Source organism: Lontra canadensis, unplaced genomic scaffold (genome assembly GCF_010015895.1).
Source record: "Lontra canadensis isolate GAN:19392208 unplaced genomic scaffold, GSC_riverotter_1.0 scaffold56, whole genome shotgun sequence".
Classification (NCBI taxonomy): Eukaryota; Metazoa; Chordata; class Mammalia; order Carnivora; family Mustelidae; genus Lontra; species Lontra canadensis.
In genome coordinates, this window is record NW_022631050.1 from 11,016,509 (window position 1) to 11,039,303 (window position 22,795).

The window sequence follows — 22,795 nt, forward strand, 5'->3', positions numbered from 1 at the left end:
TCCTCCTCCTCCTCCTCCTCCTCCTCCTCCTCCTCCTCCTTCTTTAATCTTTACCTACTTGGGTAGGGGTCTTATTTGTCTTCAGGTGACAAACTTATTTTTCAGTCATTTTTCCTGAGGTGAATCTTATGAAACTCATGCTTAGGTTATATATCTCCAAACTAAAACACAAATGGCTATGCTTATGTTCTGAGCATTCTCAGTAAAAGTGAGCTCTTAACATGTCCTAAAGCAGTGTCTTTGTTTGTAAAGTCATTGGTTAAAAACACAGGACAAAAGTACTGTTCTAGTTTCATTCAGTATTTTCCGAGTAGAGTTTTATTTTTTTGGTCGATTTTTGGCATGCTCCCTGTTTCCTCAAGCGATATAAAACCCGTTTTTTGTGTCTAATCCTTGACCTGTGGGCATGGTTATGCAACACACTTCTTGCATTAGGAAACTTTTAACTGAAAATTTCATATACTAAAATGTTTGGGATGAAAGATTAAATATTTCAAAAGGAAGAAATAAAGCAATCGTTTTCAAATGCGCTTTTTAGTCAGACATTTGTCTTTAGTCAGAGTTGGGTTGAAACATATCATTAATAAATCTTTTTGCCACTCTGGCTCCTGGTCCCCAGTGTCTTTCCCCTGGAGCACTGTGGCGGCCAATTTAGGATTGCAACCTGTGTGTGCATGCGTGTATGCGTGTGTGCATGTGTGTGTGTCTGTGCGCACACATGCATGTGGCTTTGTTTTGTAAGTGTTACTCAGTGCCCCACTCTTGGCTGGCAGTGCTGGTGTCTGGTGTTTTCACTGCAGCAACAAAATGAGGAATGCAGGGATTGGGTATTGGCTTAAGAGAACAGGGATGCTAAGGTTTAATAGAATGTAAGGATTAGAATGGAGACTTTCTACATTGGTTCAGAGATGGGGAGGGGAAGAAACACAGGAAAGGAATTTTTTCTTCTATTTGGTTCTAGGTTGCATGCTTTCTTCCCCTATTTTGCCAGTACTACAACCAACCAACCAACCAACCAACCAAAGAATCACTGAATTTCCTCTCCCTCAGAAGGAAGTGTGGGGAACAAATTTTCAGTCACTTATGAGTAAGAGATCTGTATCTTGATGGATTTTGCCATCATGATTTGTATTATTACAATAGGCTAGTCCTGGTCATGAGCATATAGGAGCAAATGGCCCCTTTCAGCTTTCTCGTTGTCTCAGGCTATGGCATGAGAATATAAGGGCAACAATTTGGGAAAACTTTTGCTTTGCAATTTTCTAGTTGGTTGCCCTTGGGTAAAATCCCTTTACTCTCTGCTAGATATTCCATCTTAATTTTTTTTTCCCCATAAATCCTATTTTCTTTGAATCTCTCTAAAATATTATAACGGCAGGGTAAATTATCATCTGTTTAATATCACTCAAAATATGAAAACATTGTGGTTTTTTTTCTACTTAGTTTCTGGATTTCTGTAAAGCTGTTTGGATATGAATTATTTAAACCCCTCTGAGACTCAATTTCTTCATCCTAATGAGAAGATACCGGAAAATAATGACATAAATGTGTTTTGATAAATGTGAAGTCTTTTATCGACAGGATGTCATTTAAGGGGGGAAAAATGGTTAATTTGATTAGTGACTATTACTCCTTCTGGTAAGATTGCTAGCTGTCATCGTCAGCTATGTAGTAGCTAGTCGTAGACATGCATCTGTAGATAGTGGACCTAGTTTCCTTGTTCTGAGTTGGAAAGTAACAATATCTCCTGTCGGTTCTTTCCTCCCACCACCATTGGCCCTTCTCTAAGCAGTATTCCACTGAACTGAAGAAACTGTACTGCCAAATTGCAAAGACATGTCCCATCCAGATCAAGGTGATGACCCCACCTCCACAGGGCGCTGTCATCCGTGCCATGCCTGTCTACAAGAAAGCTGAGCATGTCACCGAGGTGGTGAAACGGTGCCCCAACCACGAGCTGAGCCGTGAATTCAATGAGGGTAAGAATTGGGATCTGGGGCTGCTCTGCTAAACTCCTAAAAAACAGAGATCCTGTGGAGATTTTTCTTTGGGGTCCATCTACCTGGTTCTAAACTCTGCAATCTGAGGACAGCTCAGTCTACCTCTTCATCTAACAGAGTGTCTGAGAATAATGATAACCACATTTCTGGCTCCATAACAATTGGACTATTCATAAATTAATGTTGGAATTACTAGGTGACCTGAACTTGCCTCTTCACTCCCTGCTGTTTCCTTCCTTTTTCTCTTTTCTTTTTTTAAATGAGAGGGTGGAGGAGGGACAACCTGACATCTGACCTGTTCAGCCCAGATGAGGGTAACCTTCAACTTTAGTGCCTTTCCTAGAGCAGTTGTCTAGGCCATACCAATCAAGAGCTGGAAGGAACATAAAAGGTGAGAAACACGAGAAAACAGAAGAGGAAAGAGGGAAAAAAAGAAAAAGGTATGAAGATAAATAATGAACAATGGGAGCAAAGAGAAGATATAGGACATAAGCTTGGATGGGGAACAACAAAATCATGGACTGGGAGTCAGGAAGCAGGCATTTTGGGGGCCTCCTTTAAGCTCAGTGTCTATGGATAAGTCACACCCCATGTTCTGAGCCTCAAGATACAACAACAGCTTTACAATAAGGTCACTATTTCCAAGGGTTCTCTTACATTGGATATTCTAAGGTTCTATGAAAGGAGGTTACGTAAGGAGCAGTGGAAAGTAGAAATGAAGGACAAGAGAACACATAAGTATTCATCCAAAGAGAGATCGGGGTGCAGGAGGCTTGGAAGTTATGATACTTATATAGAAAATATATTTAAAAAAGAAATATTGTTCGGTAGCTAATTTTATGTAGGAATAAATGGCAGAGAATAATGGAAGAATAAAGGGAGTGGATAGAAATTTCAACAGAGAAAGTAAAAATCTTCCCACCATAACACAACTACTTTTTACACATTAATTTCCAGTCCTTGTCTACACAGCCTCATTTTCAATACCTTTCCATCTTGATTTTCACTTAACAATATGCCTTAAAGATGATTCCTTATAGCCAGGCTTCATTTTAGGTTCCCACAACTGCCCTTGATCCATCAAGAGGATATAATTATCCTGATTTTTCACTGTTTGGCATAGCACCTGTTTTTAGTTGTTGCCAAATAAATGATTCTGCAGAGAGCATTTTCATACGTAACTTTTGACTTTCGTAGAATAACAATTTTTATACAATGATAATATGTACCCAAAGATTAAGAACACCTGTATGGCTCCCACTTCCAATTCTCAGAGCAGCTTCTTTCTTTTGGAGCTCTGTCAAGTATCCCAATTTTGTGCCATCTGGCCTATGCTCTTTCAAAAGCACACTTCCGTTTTCTCATCCTTCAACCTGGAGTTTTTTCAGCACCAGAAAACCAGTAAGCTCCTCAGCTTTATCCAAAGGTTCCTGCCTGGCTCAGTCAGTTCAGCATGTGACTCTTGATGTCAGGGTCGTAAGTTCAAGCCCCACATTGAGTGTAGATCTTAAAAAAAAAAAAAAAAAAAAAAAGTAAAGATGGAGACTTTATGGCAGAGAAAAGAACAGCCAATGATACATCTATTACCTCTTATTAGTATTTTTGCTTGTCAGTTTTGGGACATCTATTCTTAAGCTGGGTTTTGGAGTTTTAGGGTTTTTTGTTGGTTTTTTTTGTTGGTTTGTTTTTTTTTTGTTTGTTTGTTTGTTTTTTTATGAACTTGTTCCTTTTACTTCTCTTTCCCATGGGAGATAGCAGAATCCCTTCTATGGATCAGAGCAGAGACATAATCATAGAATTCCTGGAAAGCTTGAATTTTTAACCTTCAGCACAAAAAACAAAGAACTATTCCCTTAAATATAGATGAGCATTCCAGGCCTTTCTGTTGTTACAGAGTCACACCTTCATTCATTAGATATCTGGCAATCAGTTCTCTTCCTTTCTTCAAGGATGTATGTTTCCTCTATTGAACAAAGCGTTTCTTCAGCCACCAATATTTTGCCCACGCAGCTTCATTTTCCTTCTCTCTTTCTTTCCCTTTCTTTCTTTGAAGGCAAAGAACTATTTTGTCTTTCTCTGTTCTGCAGGACAGATTGCCCCTCCCAGTCATTTGATTCGAGTAGAAGGAAACAGCCATGCGCAGTACGTAGAAGACCCCATCACAGGAAGACAGAGTGTGTTGGTACCTTATGAGCCACCCCAGGTAAAAACACAAGGACTGGGCTGACTTGGGAGAGCATGTTTTGGTAATAAAGGGTGTTTTGAGGGTCTCTTTCTGCCTCAGTATTTGTCATGAAATACAATCCTTTTTGTATTTCTCCTCTCCCTTTTTACCATACTGCTTCTCTATCCCCTTCAGAACTCCTACATTTGTACTAGGTTAACTTGATGAAATTGCTCTATACCCACATTCCCATCTTAAAAGCCTGTGATAATTGAACTTGCAATTGGGTAAATACCAGACCTTTTCTCATCTAGAGAATCTAACTGGCAATTAAACTGGTAGTAGATGTGGACTGGATGCCGATTTATTTCCAGTGAACTACAAATGGGAGACTCTGAAGGGGATCTCTTAGCTCAAGTTTGGATGAACAGGTGGCAGATTAGGATAGCAGACTGGTGCTGTGTTAAGAACACTGGAGTAGTGAAACCAGTCTCGTGGTTTGCCCATTTGCTGTATGAGCAGTTCGCTTGTGGCTCTGCCTCCCTAAACTTCAGTTGCCTTGCCCATAAATGACCACTTTGGAATAGCTGATTTAATCCGGAGGACATTTTAGCTCCAGAGTGTTATTTATGGAACTGTACACTTAAATCTGTGTTTTCCTATATGGGGGAAATATCCCTGGATGTTGCTGCTATTTTGGATAATTTTTTCATTTCTCCCCCTATTTGAATTAGGTGATAGGGATTAGCTTGCAAATGAATAAGATCGGTAGGATCAAAAAGTTTTATGATTTTGGGGCCCTTGTGTGGCTCAGTTGGTTAAGAGACCAACTCCTGATTTCTGCTCAGGTCATGATCTCATGATCCTGAGATGGAGTCCTGTGTCAGGCTCTGCGTTGAGCTGGGAGCCTGCTTCTCTCTCTCTCCCTCTTCCTGTGCCCCTCCCGTATTCTCTCTCTCTCTCTCTCTCCCTCTCCCTCTCTCTCTCTAAAATAAATAAATAAATCTATTTTTTTAAAAAGTATTATGTTTTAAAGTCTTTTCACCTAATTTAGTGTCCGGTGTTGCAAACATTAACATTAAGCTTCCCAAGAGACAAGTCAAAGAGAAATCTACAATGGGTTTTAGAGCTTGTCTTTCTAGAGAAAAGTGTATCACCTCATTCAGAAGTGAGTTAGTTAACTAGAGAGAAGTTAGAAGGAAGAATATCAGTTCAAACCATTGCTAACCCAGAGTCTTTTTCCTCCTGTGTTCAGGTTGGCACTGAATTCACGACAGTCCTGTACAATTTCATGTGTAACAGCAGTTGTGTTGGAGGGATGAACCGCCGTCCAATTTTAATCATTGTTACTCTGGAAACCAGAGAGTAAGTGGCATATGCAGAATTGTCATTCTGCAAAACACCGTGGGCAGAGGGCAACGTGAAATTGTGTTTGCTCTATCATTAACTTCCCATGTACAGCAAAGAGCTACCCTTGATTTTTTTTTTTCCTTTGTGCTTTAAATCCTGGCTGCAAACACCGACATAAAAGATCTAAGAAGGTGGAGACAGAACAGGGTGCATTAAGGTGGAGGGAAGAAAAGAACTGGGAAGGCATGCAAGTCACTTCATACCTGAATTCCTGACATTTGACTGCAATAGTTTCTGATTAGACAGTGTTTGTTTTCATGCGGCTCCCAAGGCAGTTAACAGTTTCTTTGAGTAAGTCTGGGCTGCCTCAGGGGGTTTTATCCAGAAACATCCTCTGGCTTAACTCAACTTTCCTTCAAAATCTGTAGCTAAATACAGCTGTTCAGTTAATGGCTTGGAGGTTCTTTGCAGAACAAATGGAATGTTATTTACTAATATTGTTTGTGGCATGTAAGCCCTTTTGTGTTCTGCCAAGTGCTTCTGGGTCCATCCTCAAAGCAGCCATGAGGGAGCCGGTGGTGATGGTGGGTGGGTGATGGCTGGCACTGCATATGGAAATGAGAGAACACCAGGGATTTTTACAGTTCTTTCCGATTTCACCCTTTCTCTCCCTCCTCTCTGATTTGTAGTGGGCAAGTCCTGGGCCGACGCTGCTTTGAGGCCCGGATCTGTGCTTGCCCAGGGAGAGACCGGAAGGCGGATGAAGACAGCATCAGGAAGCAGCAGGTGTCGGACAGCGCAAAGAACGGTGACGGTACGAAGCGCCGTAAGTAGCTGTAGTAGCCAAACGGGGTAGGGCGAAATCGATTCCAGATGTGGGGGCCAGGAGCGGTAGTGGGAAGCTGCATAGGAAGACCTCAGGGCTTCAGGGGCAAGTATGACTTGAGATCCCGCAGCCAGTGCGAGCGGCTGTCCCGATAACGGAGGGACTCCCAGGTGTGCCTGACAGCTTGGCATAAGCAAATCATCCGGGTGAGGATTTCTTAGTCCAGCGGTCCGCACACTGTGACTTCCAGACCAGTAGCATCAGCATCATCTTGCCACTGGGTAGAAATGCAAATTCTTAGTTCCCAGACCTGCTGAATCAGAAACTATGCATATGCGCCCCCGATACCAGTTTATCTTTCTGTAATTGCGAGGAAGGGCTGAAAATAGCCACTGTCTACCTTATGAATTCTTGGAAACAGTGAGATTTACAAATATATTTCATGAAGCACCATCTGGGGAATATGTAGATCTGGGTTTCATGGAGTTTTGACACGTATGACCATCTTGGGGCCTCAGTTACGTCATTAATAATGAGACTAATGATTTAGGGCTATTGTTTTCAAACTCACTTTGTAAAGTAGTGAGAGATTTTTGTTTTGTTTTGTTTTGTTCTTTTTTAAATGAAATATTGCAAAGAAGACCCCTACAGTGCATATAGATTAAAGTAGAATGGTGCTATTTGCAGGGGACAGGAGTCAGGGGTGGTCTGTGACTCTCAACTGTCTCTTGCCCATGTGGTACAGGGGCCTAGACCTCCAGGTAACAAAGTGTGAAAACCACTGACCCACATATGCATCTAACTTGTGAGAAGAAATAGATTCTAGAAGGCACCTTGCATAAGCCTGTTATCACTACAAGTATTTTAAAGTATACCACGCTGTGACTTATTTCATGAAAACAGGTTTTTATCTTACTACTGGTTAGTATCCAGAAGAAATAGAAATTGTATTGCATTTTACAGAACAACAGAATGTTATAAGAGCTATTCATTATCAACTTCTCACTGCTCCTTATGATTTCCCTTCCTGTTAGGCTCCTTCTCTCCCTGATTATTCCTCAAAAAAGTGTATAAATATGATTTATCATACACACACACAAACAGACAATACATACCTATGTATATAATTTTATATCCACCCTAATTTTCCTCTTGAGTCTGTCTAGTGGCATCATTTCTATATGCTTCCCTAAGCACCTCAGTTACCTACAAATTAATAACTTTGAGTAAGAACAGATCATCCGAACTTTGGCAGAAGAATCCTCTCTATATCCTGGATCCCGGCTGTAGTACCTCATGTTAGAAACCTAAAGGGTTTATGAGCTGCCTCCACTCATTTTACCGGAGGGAAAACCAAGGGCCTGGAAGTGGAACGGGCTGTCTGAAGTTATGCGATGTATACATTGTCACAGGAGAGCTGAACCCACAGCTGAACACATGGGCAAGACACCCCTTCCTTTACCTTCTTGGAAGATAAATGATCTGAAAAATAAAACACCAAACCCATTTATCTTCCTTCCTCAAACAGCTGTTCACAGTCACAGGCGTGTGAGACTTGGGGATCCCTGCAGCACCACATAGGCCAAAGGCTGTCTTCCAGCTTCCCAGCATGTCCTTCTTCTGCTTACTTCTCCCCACCCCCCCACCTCATCATTGTTAGGCATACACTCAATGTAAATGCAATGCTTACCAAGGAAATGGAGGCTTAGGATGGGAAACTCTAGTCTCACAGGTTTGCTGAGGCTACTGTTTATTTAATAAATGTACTAGTGGTTCAGAAATGTTCCCAGGATGAAACTTGCATTTTCCCTCCACCAGCTTTTCGTCAGAACACACATGGCATCCAGATGACATCCATTAAGAAACGGAGGTCCCCAGATGATGAGCTGTTATATTTGCCAGTGAGTCTCCCTTGAGTCTTCACGATTGCTTTATTTTTACCTTCTCTGTGACAATTATCTGTGACATCTGATTATCTGTGACATTGGGAAAGGGACGATGGTGACTAGGGAGATAAGACAAGAAGAAAACATTGTTTGAGAAATCAGGAAATGATCCCTCCCCTCCCCTATTTTGGAATCTGTCAGTAGTGCAGGCCCCTCTACTTAAAACTTACCCAGTCAAAGCACCTCCTCTAATATAATAAAGGAATATAATATAATATAATAAATAAATATAATAAAACCAAGCCAGACAGAATCCTCAGTTATATGTGAATGGCCAGAAGACTCAGCCCAGTTGTTGTATAAGAGCATTGTTCATACCTACGAGGACGTAAGTCCTCTCAAGGTCACTAGAGGGTCCCTTTCTAGACTATGGTTGCTGTCTGTGGAATGCTTAGCATGTTAGGTTTTGGCCATTGAGAGTGATGGCAAAGTCTTGGTAACCAGCATAACCATAGACACCATCTTAGTGTACCTGAGACCCAGGTATGCAGGGCCAGGAGATTGACAGGGAGCTGCCTCCCCTGTATTGAAGCTAAACCAACTGGACAGGTTTGGGTGTGCCATACCTGCTCCCCTGCCTTCTCTAGGCCCTGACCTTCGGGGCAACAGACTGCTTGCTCGTAAAACAATGAGACGGTGAGTTGGCCAAGATTCTCAGTGTCTATTTTCTCAGGCTATGTATGTAAACGGACTTGTGAACTTTAAGTTCAACATTATCCTGATAGACCAAATATTCCAAAAGAACTAATGTGTTTTCAGCTGCTAAGTTAGGAACCAGGTTGTACTAAGGAAGGCGGTACCTTGTCATCAGTCACATTTCATGTTTAGTGAAGATTTTGCCAAACTGGAATGTGTGAATTAAGGGGGAAAAAAAACAAACAAACTTTTAATTTAACATGAATTTAGTTGATATCTGTTGGATGGCAAATATGCTAGACCCTGAGCATTTGGAGTAGAATGGAATTTTTACCTTCTAAGGATTTGCCTTCTAACAAGGAGACAGAACATAATGAAAGAAATCCTTCTGCAGAGCTGGGCTTGATGGAATGGGATAGAAAGGACAAAACATTCACCCAGAGTCTGAGGTCAGGGAAAGCTTTGCAGAGGTGACCACAGAGCTGGGATAAGTAGGAGTTAACCTGACATACGGTAGAGAAACCCTTCCATTTCTGAATTCTGACAAATCCTGCCTCTCACGGAGGGGACTGGGAAAATGCCTAGGAAACAGAACTGAAATAGGCACCCACTCACGGGACCCCACAAGTGCTCACGTGCCCTGCTTGTCTCACTCCAGTCCTGATCCTGCTCGTGCTTCGAAAAATTTTTAAGAGACCCTCTTAAATAGAGAAGCGTGTTTTGCCTCAGCTGAGAATGTCTGTCTTTCCAGAGATTGTCAATAACCGTTAATTCTCATTACTTTCAGTAGTTGTTTCTTATAAAATCACTGCAGATGGTGTTCTAACAAATATTGAATCATGGAGAAGTTCAGGGTAAAGTTCCTGTGAGTCTTGGATCACAATTATTTCCTGTGACCAGTCAGTACATACCCTTGTTTGATGTGTGTTTCTGTTTAAAGACACCTTAGTTCACGTATACTATTGACTCATTTACACTGAACTCATGACCAGCAGCGCAACAACTCATGCCTAAATGAAGCTTATCAAACACATTTTCTCCATAAAGCATGTTGCAGCCTTCTGGCACCTGCAATCCTGGACAGCACTTCAACATTACCCATGGGGAGCAGTTTAAAGAGCAGGTTCACCAAAAAACAAACAAACAAACAAACAAAAAACAAAAAAAAACAAACCCCCCCCAAAAAACCTCACAAAACCCAAAAAACAAAAATAAAAAACAACAACAATAAAAACACACATACACAAACGTGGAAAATGTGGTGCTGAATAGACTGAGGAAAGGACACTTGTGACATGAAAGCTGGAACAAGACAGCACGCCCTTGTTCATCAGAGCTGGGCACATGCCTGAGCAGCTGCGACGTGTCCCCCGTGTGAGTCTGTGAAAGGCCACAGAGCGTCGTGAGCCTTGGTTTCTGTGTTACAAATGAATGTTAGCAAGCAGGCGAATTTGGCAATACTGAGTCCACAGATAAGGAGGACTGACAGTACTACTGACTATTCTAGAGTTCTTCATCTTTCCTTTCTCTCTCCTTACGCTCTGCACGCAGGTGAGGGGCCGCGAGACCTATGAAATGCTGCTCAAGATCAAGGAGTCCCTGGAACTCATGCAGTATCTGCCTCAGCACACGATCGAGACCTACAGGCAGCAGCAGCAGCAGCAACACCAGCATCTACTTCAGAAACAGTGAGTGTGTCGATGTGTCCTTTCAGGAGGCGTGAGTAAGAGTGACTGTTCATTCCGATCAGAAATGGGGTGACGGGTGGGTGACGTAGAAGACGAGTCGTGAGACAGCAGAACACCACAGGTGACTCCTTTGGAGTTTCAACAACCTTCTGGGTTTCTTTCCATAGCTTGGAGAAGGTTCCACCTAGCTTCTGAAATTGAAGCTAAAACATTTCAGGTGAATTACAAAGAGACTGACGCTAACATAGTTTGTTCCCTCTACCCCACATCCATACACATCTATCAGTAGAAGAATTCTGAGCATACGCTCTCCTCTAGTCGTAACGTGTATATTTAACCACATGTGTATTTAACAACATGTAACCTTCCCTCATCCCAGTGGATTGTCCTGTACCTTGCCTGGGAGGCACACAGTCCACTTTTGGGAGAACCATTGTAGACTGGGCATAGCACATAGGTTTTATTGGAAGTGACTCCTTGGAGTTCTCCGTCGAGGATTCTGAGACCTAGTGCATGCTCACGGGGAGACTGTCTGGATGCCAGATGGCAAAGTAGCATCTTCTTGCCATGTCTTAGCATCTCTGTTCCATGTTGTCTTCCAGCAATATGTTTTTACATAAATTGGGCCAGATTTTGCAACCATATTATCTCTGTGCAATGTATATGTTATATATTTATACGTTAATTTTTACCTTGACTCTTAGATCTTTGATGATATGAACTGTTTTATGATTAATCAGAACAGAATAGCTCTTATGGGAGAAAGGAAAGTTGTCAAATCAAGACTCTGTTGAGTCTTAACCCTTCTATGGTTAAGAATGATCACTTGTTAGCTTAAGTGTCTATACTGGAAATATTGGCAGAGTCTCTGTAGATAATGTAAAATGTATACATTTTGGGCCCATTTAAGTAATTTGGACATTCAACTCTACCCTTCAGACAAAAGGAAACGAAGCCAAAATCATCTTGCCTTTTACAGTAGAAATGTAAATGAACACTAAGTAATGGTTATTTTCTGATACATGAATAGCTGCTATAGAGAGATAGCAACGGAAAGTACAAGAAAGAGGGCTCCTCATCCTCTTTTTAATCAGCATAAATGCAGTCGAGGACTTGGACTGCATCTGTGAAACTCTGGAGGCATCCTCTGAACACCCTGCTGGCTCTAGGGTACGGGGTAGGCAGCTGAGTGGTGGAAAAGAAGTTGTGCTCCCTTAAAGGACTTCAGGCTCATTGAGCATTTAAGACCTCATTTGCCTGGAAGGGATCTCACCATTTACTTTGAGCATGAAAGTTTTGCAAATCATAATTATAAGGTTTTACAGTAAGGCTGAGTGGGAAGCTTAATCAGAAGGTTTCTTGGGGACACAAAGTATTCCAAAGGAGAATGAGAACGCAGGGTTGCAGACAGAGTTCCCAATGCAAATCCTATATATTCTTTAGGATATCAGAAGGAAATATATGTTAATATATTCAAGTGTAAAACTGATTTAGTTCTTTGTAAAATCTTGCAGCAGGGATCAAAGAAACAGACCAGTAATACCATTTACAGACCAAGAGAGGCTAAGTGCCTCTCTCTTAAGAGGGAAATATGCATGTGATGGTATTAAGAAACACTCCCCAAATGCCTCTAGTTCACTCTGGAAATGTCTGGCTCAGCCAAAATGACCTCAGAAGGATTACATAGCCACATATCATGCTGAACTAGTTATTCTGTGGTAGTCTTCCCTGTCTTTTTTCCAGCTAACAGGAGAAAAACTGTCAGACCAAACTGATACTTATTAAATAATGTGGCTTAGAAAATCTGGCCATTTAGCACAGGGGTTGGCAAAATGTTTTTTCTGTGAAACACCAGTAGTAAACATCTTTGATTTTCGGGTCCATATGTTCTCTTGTAACTTGCTACCTAGTTCTGCCTCTTGGCACAAAAGCAACCACAGTGTGTAAATGAATGAGAGTGGCTGGTGCTTTTTATGGACACTGCAACTTTAATTCCCTATCATTTTCGTATCATGAAAGAATTCTTCTTTTGAATTTTCACACCTTTAAAAACATAAATGCCATTCTTAGCCTGTGGGCCAGGTGTAGCCCATTTGCTGTAGTCTGCCAGATTTTGTTCTCGGTAGATGGGTGGATCTTCCTTCACGGCCTCTGAAGGCTTTGATTTATTTTCAAAGATTTATTTATTTTTTGGAGAGAGGAGAGGGAGGGGCAGAAGGAGAGGGGGAGGGAAACTTAACCAGACATAGGGCTTCATCTCAAGACCTTGAGATCCTGACTACCTGAGCTGAAACCAAGAGTCAGGCACTTAACCGACTGTGTCATCCAGGCACCCCATGGCTTAGATTTTTTTTTTTAATAGGAATATTTGGAAGCTAATATGTGTATCCTAAATAGAGAGGTATGGAGATGTTTTAGAAAAGCACACAGTGATTTATAAAATGGTATTTCAATATCTAACAAAACGACAGCCTTTAACAGAGATCTCTTTTTTCTGAGAAAGTTAGGCATGTCCATCCAGACACCAAGTATGGTTAATGATGAAATCGTATCATCACCTAAGACTGCTATGGTTGAGTTGATTCATGTAACAAACTTTTACTGGAGACCTGTTATGGGTGAATTCCTAACCAGACCACATTTTGAATCTTAAGAAAGCTCTGGAAATTCGTTCTGCTCATTGTTTAAATTAATAGGACGATTTGAAACAATTCCTCTCGATCACACAATAAAAGGAATGGTTTCATGTCATACTTTTTGAGATTTTTAAGCAGGAAGATCCACTGTCGTCAGTCGGGGACGTGGGCAATTTGTGTTTGTTGACATGAGCATTCATAACCCTGTGTTCGCAGGGGATGAGTTATCCAGGGCTCAGTCGGAGTGGCTGACACCGCTCTGAAGGGAAATTATTTTGTAAAGCAGTCTATTTCATCAAAGAAGAACATGCATATTCAAATTGTTATTTTAAAAAGCCTAAGAGATATTAGAAACATATTGTCCCTTTTTTGCAAGTGTAGCCACAGATAAATAGTGAGGGAGCAGAGCCTCATGGGTCCCTGGGGTATCCCTTTAAAAGCAACATTGCAGGTTTTCAAGTTGTTACCTCCCAGTATACAAGAGCTAACTTCAGTGTGATGATTTGTGCATAGAAATGTGACAGACTGCAAAAGGAAATCTTTGCAAAATACAGACATTTGTTCTGATTTTGCCTTTGTGACATTTATACGGGTCTCCAACGATTGATAAATGTCTATATAAATTCTCCAGTTGCTGTGTTCTTCCCGAGTTTTATTCTCCCTCCCCCGACTCTCTTATTTTCATGCAAATCTCGAAGAAAGAGCATGAATGACTAGACAAAGAAAAATGGAAATCTGATTCCCTGACAATCATTTGAAAATAATAAATCAGGTTAGAAAATGCCTATAATAGCCTGTGATTTCCTTTCCAAAAATATAGAACAATTTTATGCTGGTAAGGGATCAATTTTGTGTTTCTCTTTTTAGTAGCAGAAAAATTAGTGGGAAGGAAATATACAGTTTCTACTAAGCAGCAATAAAATATTTTCAGTTGAATTACTTCTTTTAGTTTCTCACTGTGTGTTTTCTCACTGCTTGCTTTTCATTTATGCATGGTTTTCCTTTTTCAAAAATCCCTTCAGTTACCTTCATGATCATAGGCTTTATGGAGGTTAAATTTTACACTGAGTTCTTATGAATCAAATTGTTACAGATATGAGTAGGCTTTATACCATTTACAAAGAAATTTGCTTTTAGTTGATTTGTTCACATGGGAATAAACATCTGAAGTTATGTTTATAGAAGCCAGAATCTAATGGGAGACAAACTGGACCCATTCTTGACACTAGACTGCTTACCTTCACATTTTCAAGGGAAAGTAACTCTTAAGACAGCTTTGGAGAAGCTGCTTGAGACCTTTAGAATAATCTTTTGATGTGTGCACTTTGGACCAATAGTATTGCTTTTTCGTTTTTTCCTATAGTTTATCCTCCTTCTTGGCTTCCACTCTGATCTCAGGCCAACATCATTTTGTGAAAATTCTACTTAGCCGAACTCTTGTTTTCCCCTGGAAAATTATTTTTTAGTTTCTACCGCTGGATTTATTTTAATCATAATACAAATATGTGACATCCCAAGGAGCCCTTAGGGTTTTCATTCTCCTTGAGATTTCTTGATGATTGTAGATTATCAGTAATGCAGGTCAGAGAGGGAGCATAGTGGGATCCTCAAGGTCATAGTTTTAATCTCATACCACAGCTGGGGAAACTGAGGCCCCGGGAACTACACCTTTGATTTCATGGCCAGTTTATAATAACACGAAGATGAGAATCGTATTTGGAAGACACAGCTCTTTGCAATGTTTCGTCGGCTTCATTAGTTAAGAAAGTTATAACAACACTAAAGCAAGCGTCTTTGCCCACTTTTAGGTCTCTGCACCACTTGGCATTTTTCCTTGTGGTTTGAATACGAAGTTTTACCTCTTTAAGCTCATTTGGCTATAACTTCCTTCAAGAATATTGATAGTTTTTCCTCAGATTGCATATGTGCGGGGGAAGCAAGCAGTATTTTGAGCGTTATCGATGGAGGAAAGAGCAGAATACATACATCTCTACCTCATCGTTAGGTGTGGTTTAGACCATATTTCTAGGTTTGATTTAGAAATCCTTCACGTGTCCAGGGTATTTGTTTGAAATTGCCAGTCCCATAGGTAAAAACAGGTGGATCTTGACAGTTTCACTTGGTTTAACCTTACAGGTCGAGGACCTGCACACTTTTTTGTAGTTTTACACAGTGCTACTTTCTGAATTTCACAGCTACGTTACAAAGTTGTCAGAGCAGAGATTTATTAGCTATGATTTGGTAATGAGGAAAAAACTGAGAGTAATTAAATTCAGATAGATTAAATCACTTTTCTAAGTTCTCACGTCTCATTGCACCACTAATCTCAGTTCTAGGTCTCAAAGTTTGAACCCCTGCGGTCCATATACTCTTATCATAACAAAAACATGATTTCTGCGTGTTGTCTCACTGAGCCCTTGCTCCAAGAGAAGCTCCAAAGTGTACTATCCAAACAAGAAGTCAAAACTATAGCTCTTTACCCGAGAATAGATTGCTTCCCTGCTAATTTGTATGCTGGCATATTCTTCAAGATGATCTCGATTCTTGCTGGTGAGGTTGGTTTCCTGAATTCCAGCCCTAAGCAAGTAAAAATGGCTTTGTTGCTTTGCAAGGAGTAACTGAATGTGACTCAAAAGCCATCTGGGAAAGAATTCCCAAACAGTTCACGGAGTTGCACAATCTTCAGCAAAATGAGAAGGTTTGTTCCTGGCATCCTTGTGGCATAATTGATTTCTTAATTATGTAAAAGTTGCTTTCATGAGTTTGATATGTGCGTTTGTAGGCCAAGTTTGTGACTGAAAGGATTAAGATATTTATCCATCTCAATCTGGGCACCTACAAAATGCTCATTAATAGTTCTTCACAAATGCATGATGATGCAGCCCCCAGACTGATAAGATCATATTTCTTCATGCTTCGTAGGTAGGCCAGACAGGAGCAATAATGAGGTATCATAATTGGGCCGATGACATTTTACCAAAGATTAAAATGAGTTCTTGTCTCTGCATTCTCTTTTTTTAATTTGTCCAGTCTGGTGTGCCAAGCAGTGTACTAAGCACCATGACGTACCCTGACACAGTAGTCCTCAAATGAATCACTTGTGGAACTTGTTAAAAATATGTATGCCTGGGCCCCAACCTGGCCTTTGAGGAATCTGGAAACTTTTATTTTTATTTATTTATTTATTTATTTATTTTTTTAAGTTATACAGGTGATTCTGATAGTGCTGATTAACTACCAAGCTTTCTCTCATTTCTGCCTAAAAATCTTGAGAAGTCCTCTCTGAGAAATTTTAGAGGAGGATGACAAGGAAAGAGTAGAAATAGCTTCCCAGGCATTCTGTCCTGTCTCACTGTGATCATGAAGGTAGGAGGGTGTTTCTGTGTTCAGTTGATGTGAATTTATGAAGTCTGAAGCCTTCACCTCTTCTTTTTCTCTGGTTCCTCTCTGCAGTCTCCTTTCAGCCTGCTTCAGGAATGAGCTTGTGGAGCCCCGGAGAGAAACCCCGAAACAGTCTGACGTCTTCTTTAGACATTCCAGCCCTCCAAACCGATCAGTGTACCCATAGAGCCCCATATCTGTATTTGGAGCGTGTGTTTCTTGTGTTCCCATGTACGTGTGTGCACACACATGCGTGTGTGTGCGTGTGCGTGTGTGTTTGTGTGTGTCCAGCCCTTGTAAGCAGGACTTGAAGACACTTTGGCTCAGAGACCTAACTGCTCAAAGGCACACAGCCACTAGTAAGAAAATCTTCTGAAGGGACTCAAAACTTAAAGGATGTTTTCTACAGATTCTGCATCTTTAGATCTAGCACTGGGCAGTCAGGAACCCCCATGTTTGTCTGTGAGCTTTCGTGTTGTTCTTAGAAGGGAGGGGATCAGGTTGGAAAGAGGGGCATTAAGATGTTTATTGGAACCCTTTTCTGTTACCCTCTGTTGTGTTTCTGAAACTCTTAAAGAAACTTTTGAGCAGGTCTCAAACTTAAAATGTCTTTTTAAGAAAAGAAGAAAAAAGTTGTTCTTGTCTGTGCATAAGAAAATTGTAGGCAACTGAGAGCCTCAGTCAGGCCTTTTTAATGCTGGTCATGCAATAATATTGCAAATAATAACACACTAAGGTGTCAAGTGTACTGCTGGACAGAGAGATGATAATTACTACAAGTAGCCAATGGGGGGGGTGTTCTTTTCTTCTTTTTGAGAATTTGCATTATCAGTCTCCTCTCCTCATATGTAGATAGAAAGTTCATGAACACTGTCAGATCCTACTAGAGCCACCTTGTTGGCATCTGATATGATAGTTTTCCTTGCTCACAGAAGTCCTTGAGCCCTATGTCCAAAGCCGTTGGTTAGACCCCAGGGCAAATAAACTTAATTTTGTCATTTTAATAGGAGGGTAAAACCACTCCAGTAATATTGTTCTGGGCAGTTCTAGATCAAAATGGAGTTCAAAGTCTTCTCCACAAGATCTCTGACTAATTTGTTAATTGAAGCCCCTATCTCTCAGCCCCACCATAGAACTGGCCATATGGCTAGCTCTGTTTACACTCCTTTGTTCAGGACACTTACGTTTTATTTAAGTGATGTCCAAGCAAACACATGTTCAAATCAACACTCCTGGTCTGAAACTTAAAAAGATAGAAAGGGTGGTTGACTTCCTTTTTCTTTCTTTCTTTCTTTTTTTTTTTTTTTTTTCTCAAAGAGTTTAGAGAATCTATTTCTTTCCATTTTAAAAACATATTTTAAAATGATGGTATGAAGACTTTAAAAATCTTCCCCCATGTCTCCCCACACCAGATCACCAGCCCTTTATTCTGTGTTATCACAGCAATGATTTCTTGTTTTTGAGGCTGTTGCTTTATGGATGTGTGATTTTAATTTTCAATAAACTTTTGCATCTTGGTTCATCTTGCGGTTTTTCTTTTCTGTCTCTCTTCTTTTTTTTTTTTAATTCCTTAAATAACGTAATTTTCATTTGCGTGTGTGAAGTACTATGTGGAAGTCTAAAGAACAAGAATACTGAACAGTCACACTGGTTCTGTCTCCATTTCTGTCAGTATTTGGTGTTTTTACTGTATTGAGATCATCAGTCCTAGAAATACATTTCAGTGCCTACACCAACTTGAAATATATTTTGGCTCTGTGGGTGTTTCATTTCATCATAAGGAACCAGGCATATAGTATCATTTGCCCACTTCTCTGAATAAGACTCAAGCTACATCTTCAGTTGCCAAACCTAAATACAACCCAAGTTTATTAAATAATTTGTCTTCTGTAACATAGGCATTAGCAAATATTCATCCAGGAATATGTAATGGAAACTGTTGTTCAATTTTTTTTAATTATAACAAGTTCCTATCTTTGAGTAATTGTTTTTAAAATCTTCAAAAACAATTGTTTCTGCATAAAAATAATGAATAGAATAGCTTGAAAAATGCTTAAGAAAAAAAACATTTTTATGTTTGACATAAAAACATGTTAATGAAATCAGATGAGCTCATTACATTAGCAAGGTGTTTTCAATTAATCTATTAACTCACTAAATTATTTTTAGAAAGTTTTTTTTTAAAGATTTTATTTATTTATTTATTTGTCAGAGAGAGAGAGAGAGAGCACAAGCAGGCATAGTGGCAGGCAGTGGCCGAGGGAGAAGCAGGCTCCCTGCTGAGCAAGGAGCCCGATGTGGGACTCAATCCCAGAATCCTTGGATCGTGATCTGAGCTGAAGGCAGTGGCTTAACCAATTGAGCCACCCAGGCGCCCCTAATCTAGTAACTTTCTAATACCCTTTTAAGGGGTTCATAAATCCCTGAAAGGGTTAATGAGTATGCTTCATTTTTTGACATTTGCTTTTCTTTCACAAGTTTTTTTTTTTAATCCCATCCTTATGTAAGTTTTTATGTGTTTAGAGTGACTTCTATAAATTCATATCTTTGAACTAATGGAAAATATTCTGCAGTTACAGTTGATCTATCTAGAGAGCAATGCTGCCTTTTGTACTTAAAGGCAAGATTACCCAGCTGGAAAGTAAGGTTACAGGTAGGACAGTAGTGGACAAACTTTCGAAGAGGAACACCTGCATTTCTGATGTTACATGGCTTCACTCTTTTTGACCTTCTTCATATAGGGGGTATTTTGCTTTATCTGCAATATCTCTTCCCCCTTTCAGATTCTGCACTCCAGAAACTGTTTGCTGAAATAGATTTACCCTGAGAGATCACCACATTTTACTAGAGAGTTACGTTTTAACTAGCAATGAAAGATTTAAGGCAAAAAAGAAAAAAAAAAGGAATCCTTTGATGGGATTGTAGGTATCACCAGCAAGATGGAGACGATGACTTTGAATTTATGTCTTTTCAAGAATTTGGACTCTCTGCCACATAGTCACTAGGCTTGGAATCAAGAAAACCGTTTTTTAATCCTGGATAATTTAAAGGTCACTTACAGCTCTAAGATACTGAATTTTATTCACAGAAACCTGAGTCATTAAAGTTAAGAACTGGGACTTGACTTTTTTAGGATTTCTCCTCAGAACTAGAAATACATGAAATATGCATGTCTATAGCTCTGTTATGTTGGATTCCTAGAAAAATCTGGTACTCATCTAGAGAAAACTGCCTGAACTTACACCTGGTTGTTTTTCTGAGGATAGCTATGTTCTCACTTTTTTCAGTTTTGAGGGTGTGTGTTTGTGTATATTGCGGCGGGGGGTGGATAAGAAACCATAGTGTCACAGATCCTGTTATCCTTAAATATTTTCTCCTCTTCAGAGTCCCCAGTAATCTTTGGGATTGTCCATTCAAGGACTATTACATTATATGTGTAAAGGAAAACAAAACAAAACAAAACAAAACAATAAAAAAACCCTTGTTCTTCAGGACCTTTAAATGGTCACAGATTTATTCAACTTGCTCCCTTTTCCACCATACAGAGCTTATCAGAACGTTCTCTGTATTTCAGATATTGCATACTTAATTATAAACAGACTGCCCTGACCTTGTCCTCTGTGTCTTTAACTCTCTCTTCCATATTAAAGGAGAGGCATTCAGAATTTTTTACTTTTTTGCACTCTCTTATCCCCATTCATCCACTCAACCTAATTCCTGGATTTGTTCAAGTGAGAATAGTTGCCACTTCCTCCTGTTAATTCTTAAACTGATGTCTCTCATCCCCTTGACAGAACACTGGAGTATTAAAACATTTGGTCCTGGAGCATAAGAGTAAAAAGAACCTATGTTTCTTGAGCACCTATAAGTCAAGGACAATGTCCAGGGTTCTTATGTAATCTAATTTAATCTTTTTTTTTTTTTTTTTAAGGAATGTAGTATATATTTTTTTATTTTTTGTTATTTTAAGAAATCTATTATTTTTAAAATTGAAGTATAGTTCACATGCAATATTATAGTAGTTTTAGGTGTATAGCATAGTGATTTGACGTTTTTATAACAATACAGGATGCTTACCATGATAAGTGTAGTCACCATCTGTCACCACACAAAGTTATGACTATGTTATTGACTATATTTTCTGGGCTGTACTTTACATCCCTGTGACATTTATTTTATAACTGAAGTTGGTACCTTTTAATCTTTACCTACTTAGCTCATCCCTTCAACCTTCCTCCCCTCTGGAAGCCACCAGTTTGTTCTCTGTATTTATGAGTCTATTTTTGCTTTGTTTTGTTTGTTCATTAATTTTACTTTTAGGTTCCACATATAAGTAAAATCACACAATATTCATTTTTTTCTATCTGACTTATTTCACTCCAGATCCATTCATGTTGTCACAAATGGCAAGATCTCCTTTTTATGGCTTAGTAATATTCCACACATACATCACATCTTTAACCATTCACATATCAGAGGACACTTTGGTTGTTTCCATATCATTTCCATATTATTTCATGCTAGTCTACACAGCAACTCTTCTAGTATAATATCTGTTCTACAGATTAAGAAAGTGAAACTCCAGAGATTTTGCATAACATCCAAAGTCAATTAGTTTATGTCAGATCAATTAATTTGTGTCAGTTAAAATCAAACCATCCAAACCTGGATGTTTTGGTTGACTCCAACATTCACATTTCTTCTTTATCATCTCTGGTTTTTGGGCTAATTTCCTAAAATAGTTTAGGCTGCTCATAATAAATGACCTAGTAAAACGGTCAAAAATAAATACCCACAAAAAAGAAATGGAGAAGGGAAGTGTGACAGGATTTGGAAGAAGGAATGTATTATAATAAAGCTCCAGAAAAATGCAAAGCTCTTAAAAATATTTTTATTTTCCTAATGGTGGACATCATTATTTTCTTAATGGTGGACATCAGTGGTTCAAGTGATGTTTCCATTAACTCTTGCTTTACATTTGAGTGATTTGGGGGCATGAAAGAGATAGAGACCTCTTTAGGGTTACAGAGGACCAACCTGCCTCCGGAGTCCGCACAGCCTGCCATCTTAGGTACTTCGTTGTGGGCAGAGAGAAAAAGCACTTGTCAAAGCATCGCTTGGCCACCTTACCCTGAGCTTTTCTGTATTTTGATATGTATTTGCAAATGTTCCTAAGTATATCAAAAGTGCTAACTCTTAACACAAGGCTTCCACACAGGGATAGAGTGGATTTGATGACAGCTGGGGGAACTGCCTTCTATATCCCTTGCCCCTGCTGTACCTTGGTCCCCCACATTTCTCTTACCACTTCACCCATTTCTTGACTCTGTAACTTATTGCACACTACTGTCTAATTTCTGGCAAATTGCCACAGAATGAAAAAAAAAAAAAAACTCTGAGACTAGGAACCAGGAGACCTCTCAACTCATCATTCAGTAATATGGACTTATACACCTTTATTCTTAGAACTTATGCTTACATATCTGTAAAATAGAATAATTTCCGCCCACCTCTGCCTTGCCAGACCATGTTCTCCTCCACGGGAATGCGACGGTCATTCAATAAATGGATAAAGGAGAGCTTAGTAACCAGAAGTGTCTTACAGTTGGGAGGGCTTATTATATAAACAGCTGTTTATATGACATGGACCTATAATTGTGAGTTCTTCAGAGGGTCAAAAGAGAAAAATCCATGCTCTCTTACTTTAAAATCAGTAATTGTAAAATGCAGCTGAATTGTTAATGGTAATCAACTGTCATCCTTATTTATGCATATTTATACACAGTATATTGTTTGAATTCCTCCAGCCATGGCTCTTCAGAGACAAGGAATGGAACCTTCCCCATTTTGTGTAATTATGGAGAATGCCGAGCAGCTGCCGCAAAGACCAAGTGTCGTCCCACAGCAGCACTCAAGTCCTAGAGCCCCCTTTTCCTCTTCCTTCAGACATTATTATACTGTGTTTGTCTGGAACCTAGGTACATTTGTAGAGCCCTCAAAATTTTGTGTTTTACATATTTATAATAAAACTCAGAAAACTTTTTTTTTTTTTTCCCTTTCTCTCCTCTAACATAAATATGGCTGTAGGGAGGAGAGAGACAGGCACAAAATAATGTCTTTTGTTTGAAGATTGTAAAAGGGGAGCGTTTCCCACCATGGGTTAGAAAT

The 22,795-nt window shown here is 39.7% G+C and overlaps 1 protein-coding gene across 9 annotated transcripts in view; it reads left to right on the plus strand.

Moving 5' to 3' along the window:
• Positions 1–22,795, plus strand: part of TP63 (tumor protein p63) — a 223,061-nt gene that overhangs the window by 191,473 nt on the left and 8,793 nt on the right. For 6 of the 9 annotated variants that reach the window (XM_032875633.1, XM_032875631.1, XM_032875636.1 and 3 more), the window contains 6 exons: positions 1,793–1,979; positions 4,088–4,203; positions 5,420–5,529; positions 6,204–6,340; positions 8,159–8,241; positions 10,474–10,610. In XM_032875633.1, the coding sequence (XP_032731524.1) occupies positions 1,793–1,979; positions 4,088–4,203; positions 5,420–5,529; positions 6,204–6,340; positions 8,159–8,241; positions 10,474–10,610 (770 nt within the window). Of the gene's footprint in view, positions 1–1,792; positions 1,980–4,087; positions 4,204–5,419; positions 5,530–6,203; positions 6,341–8,158; positions 8,242–10,473; positions 10,611–16,699; positions 17,585–22,795 lie in introns of those variants that run through there. The other 3 variants (XM_032875632.1, XM_032875638.1, XM_032875639.1) reach the window with 2 other exon arrangements.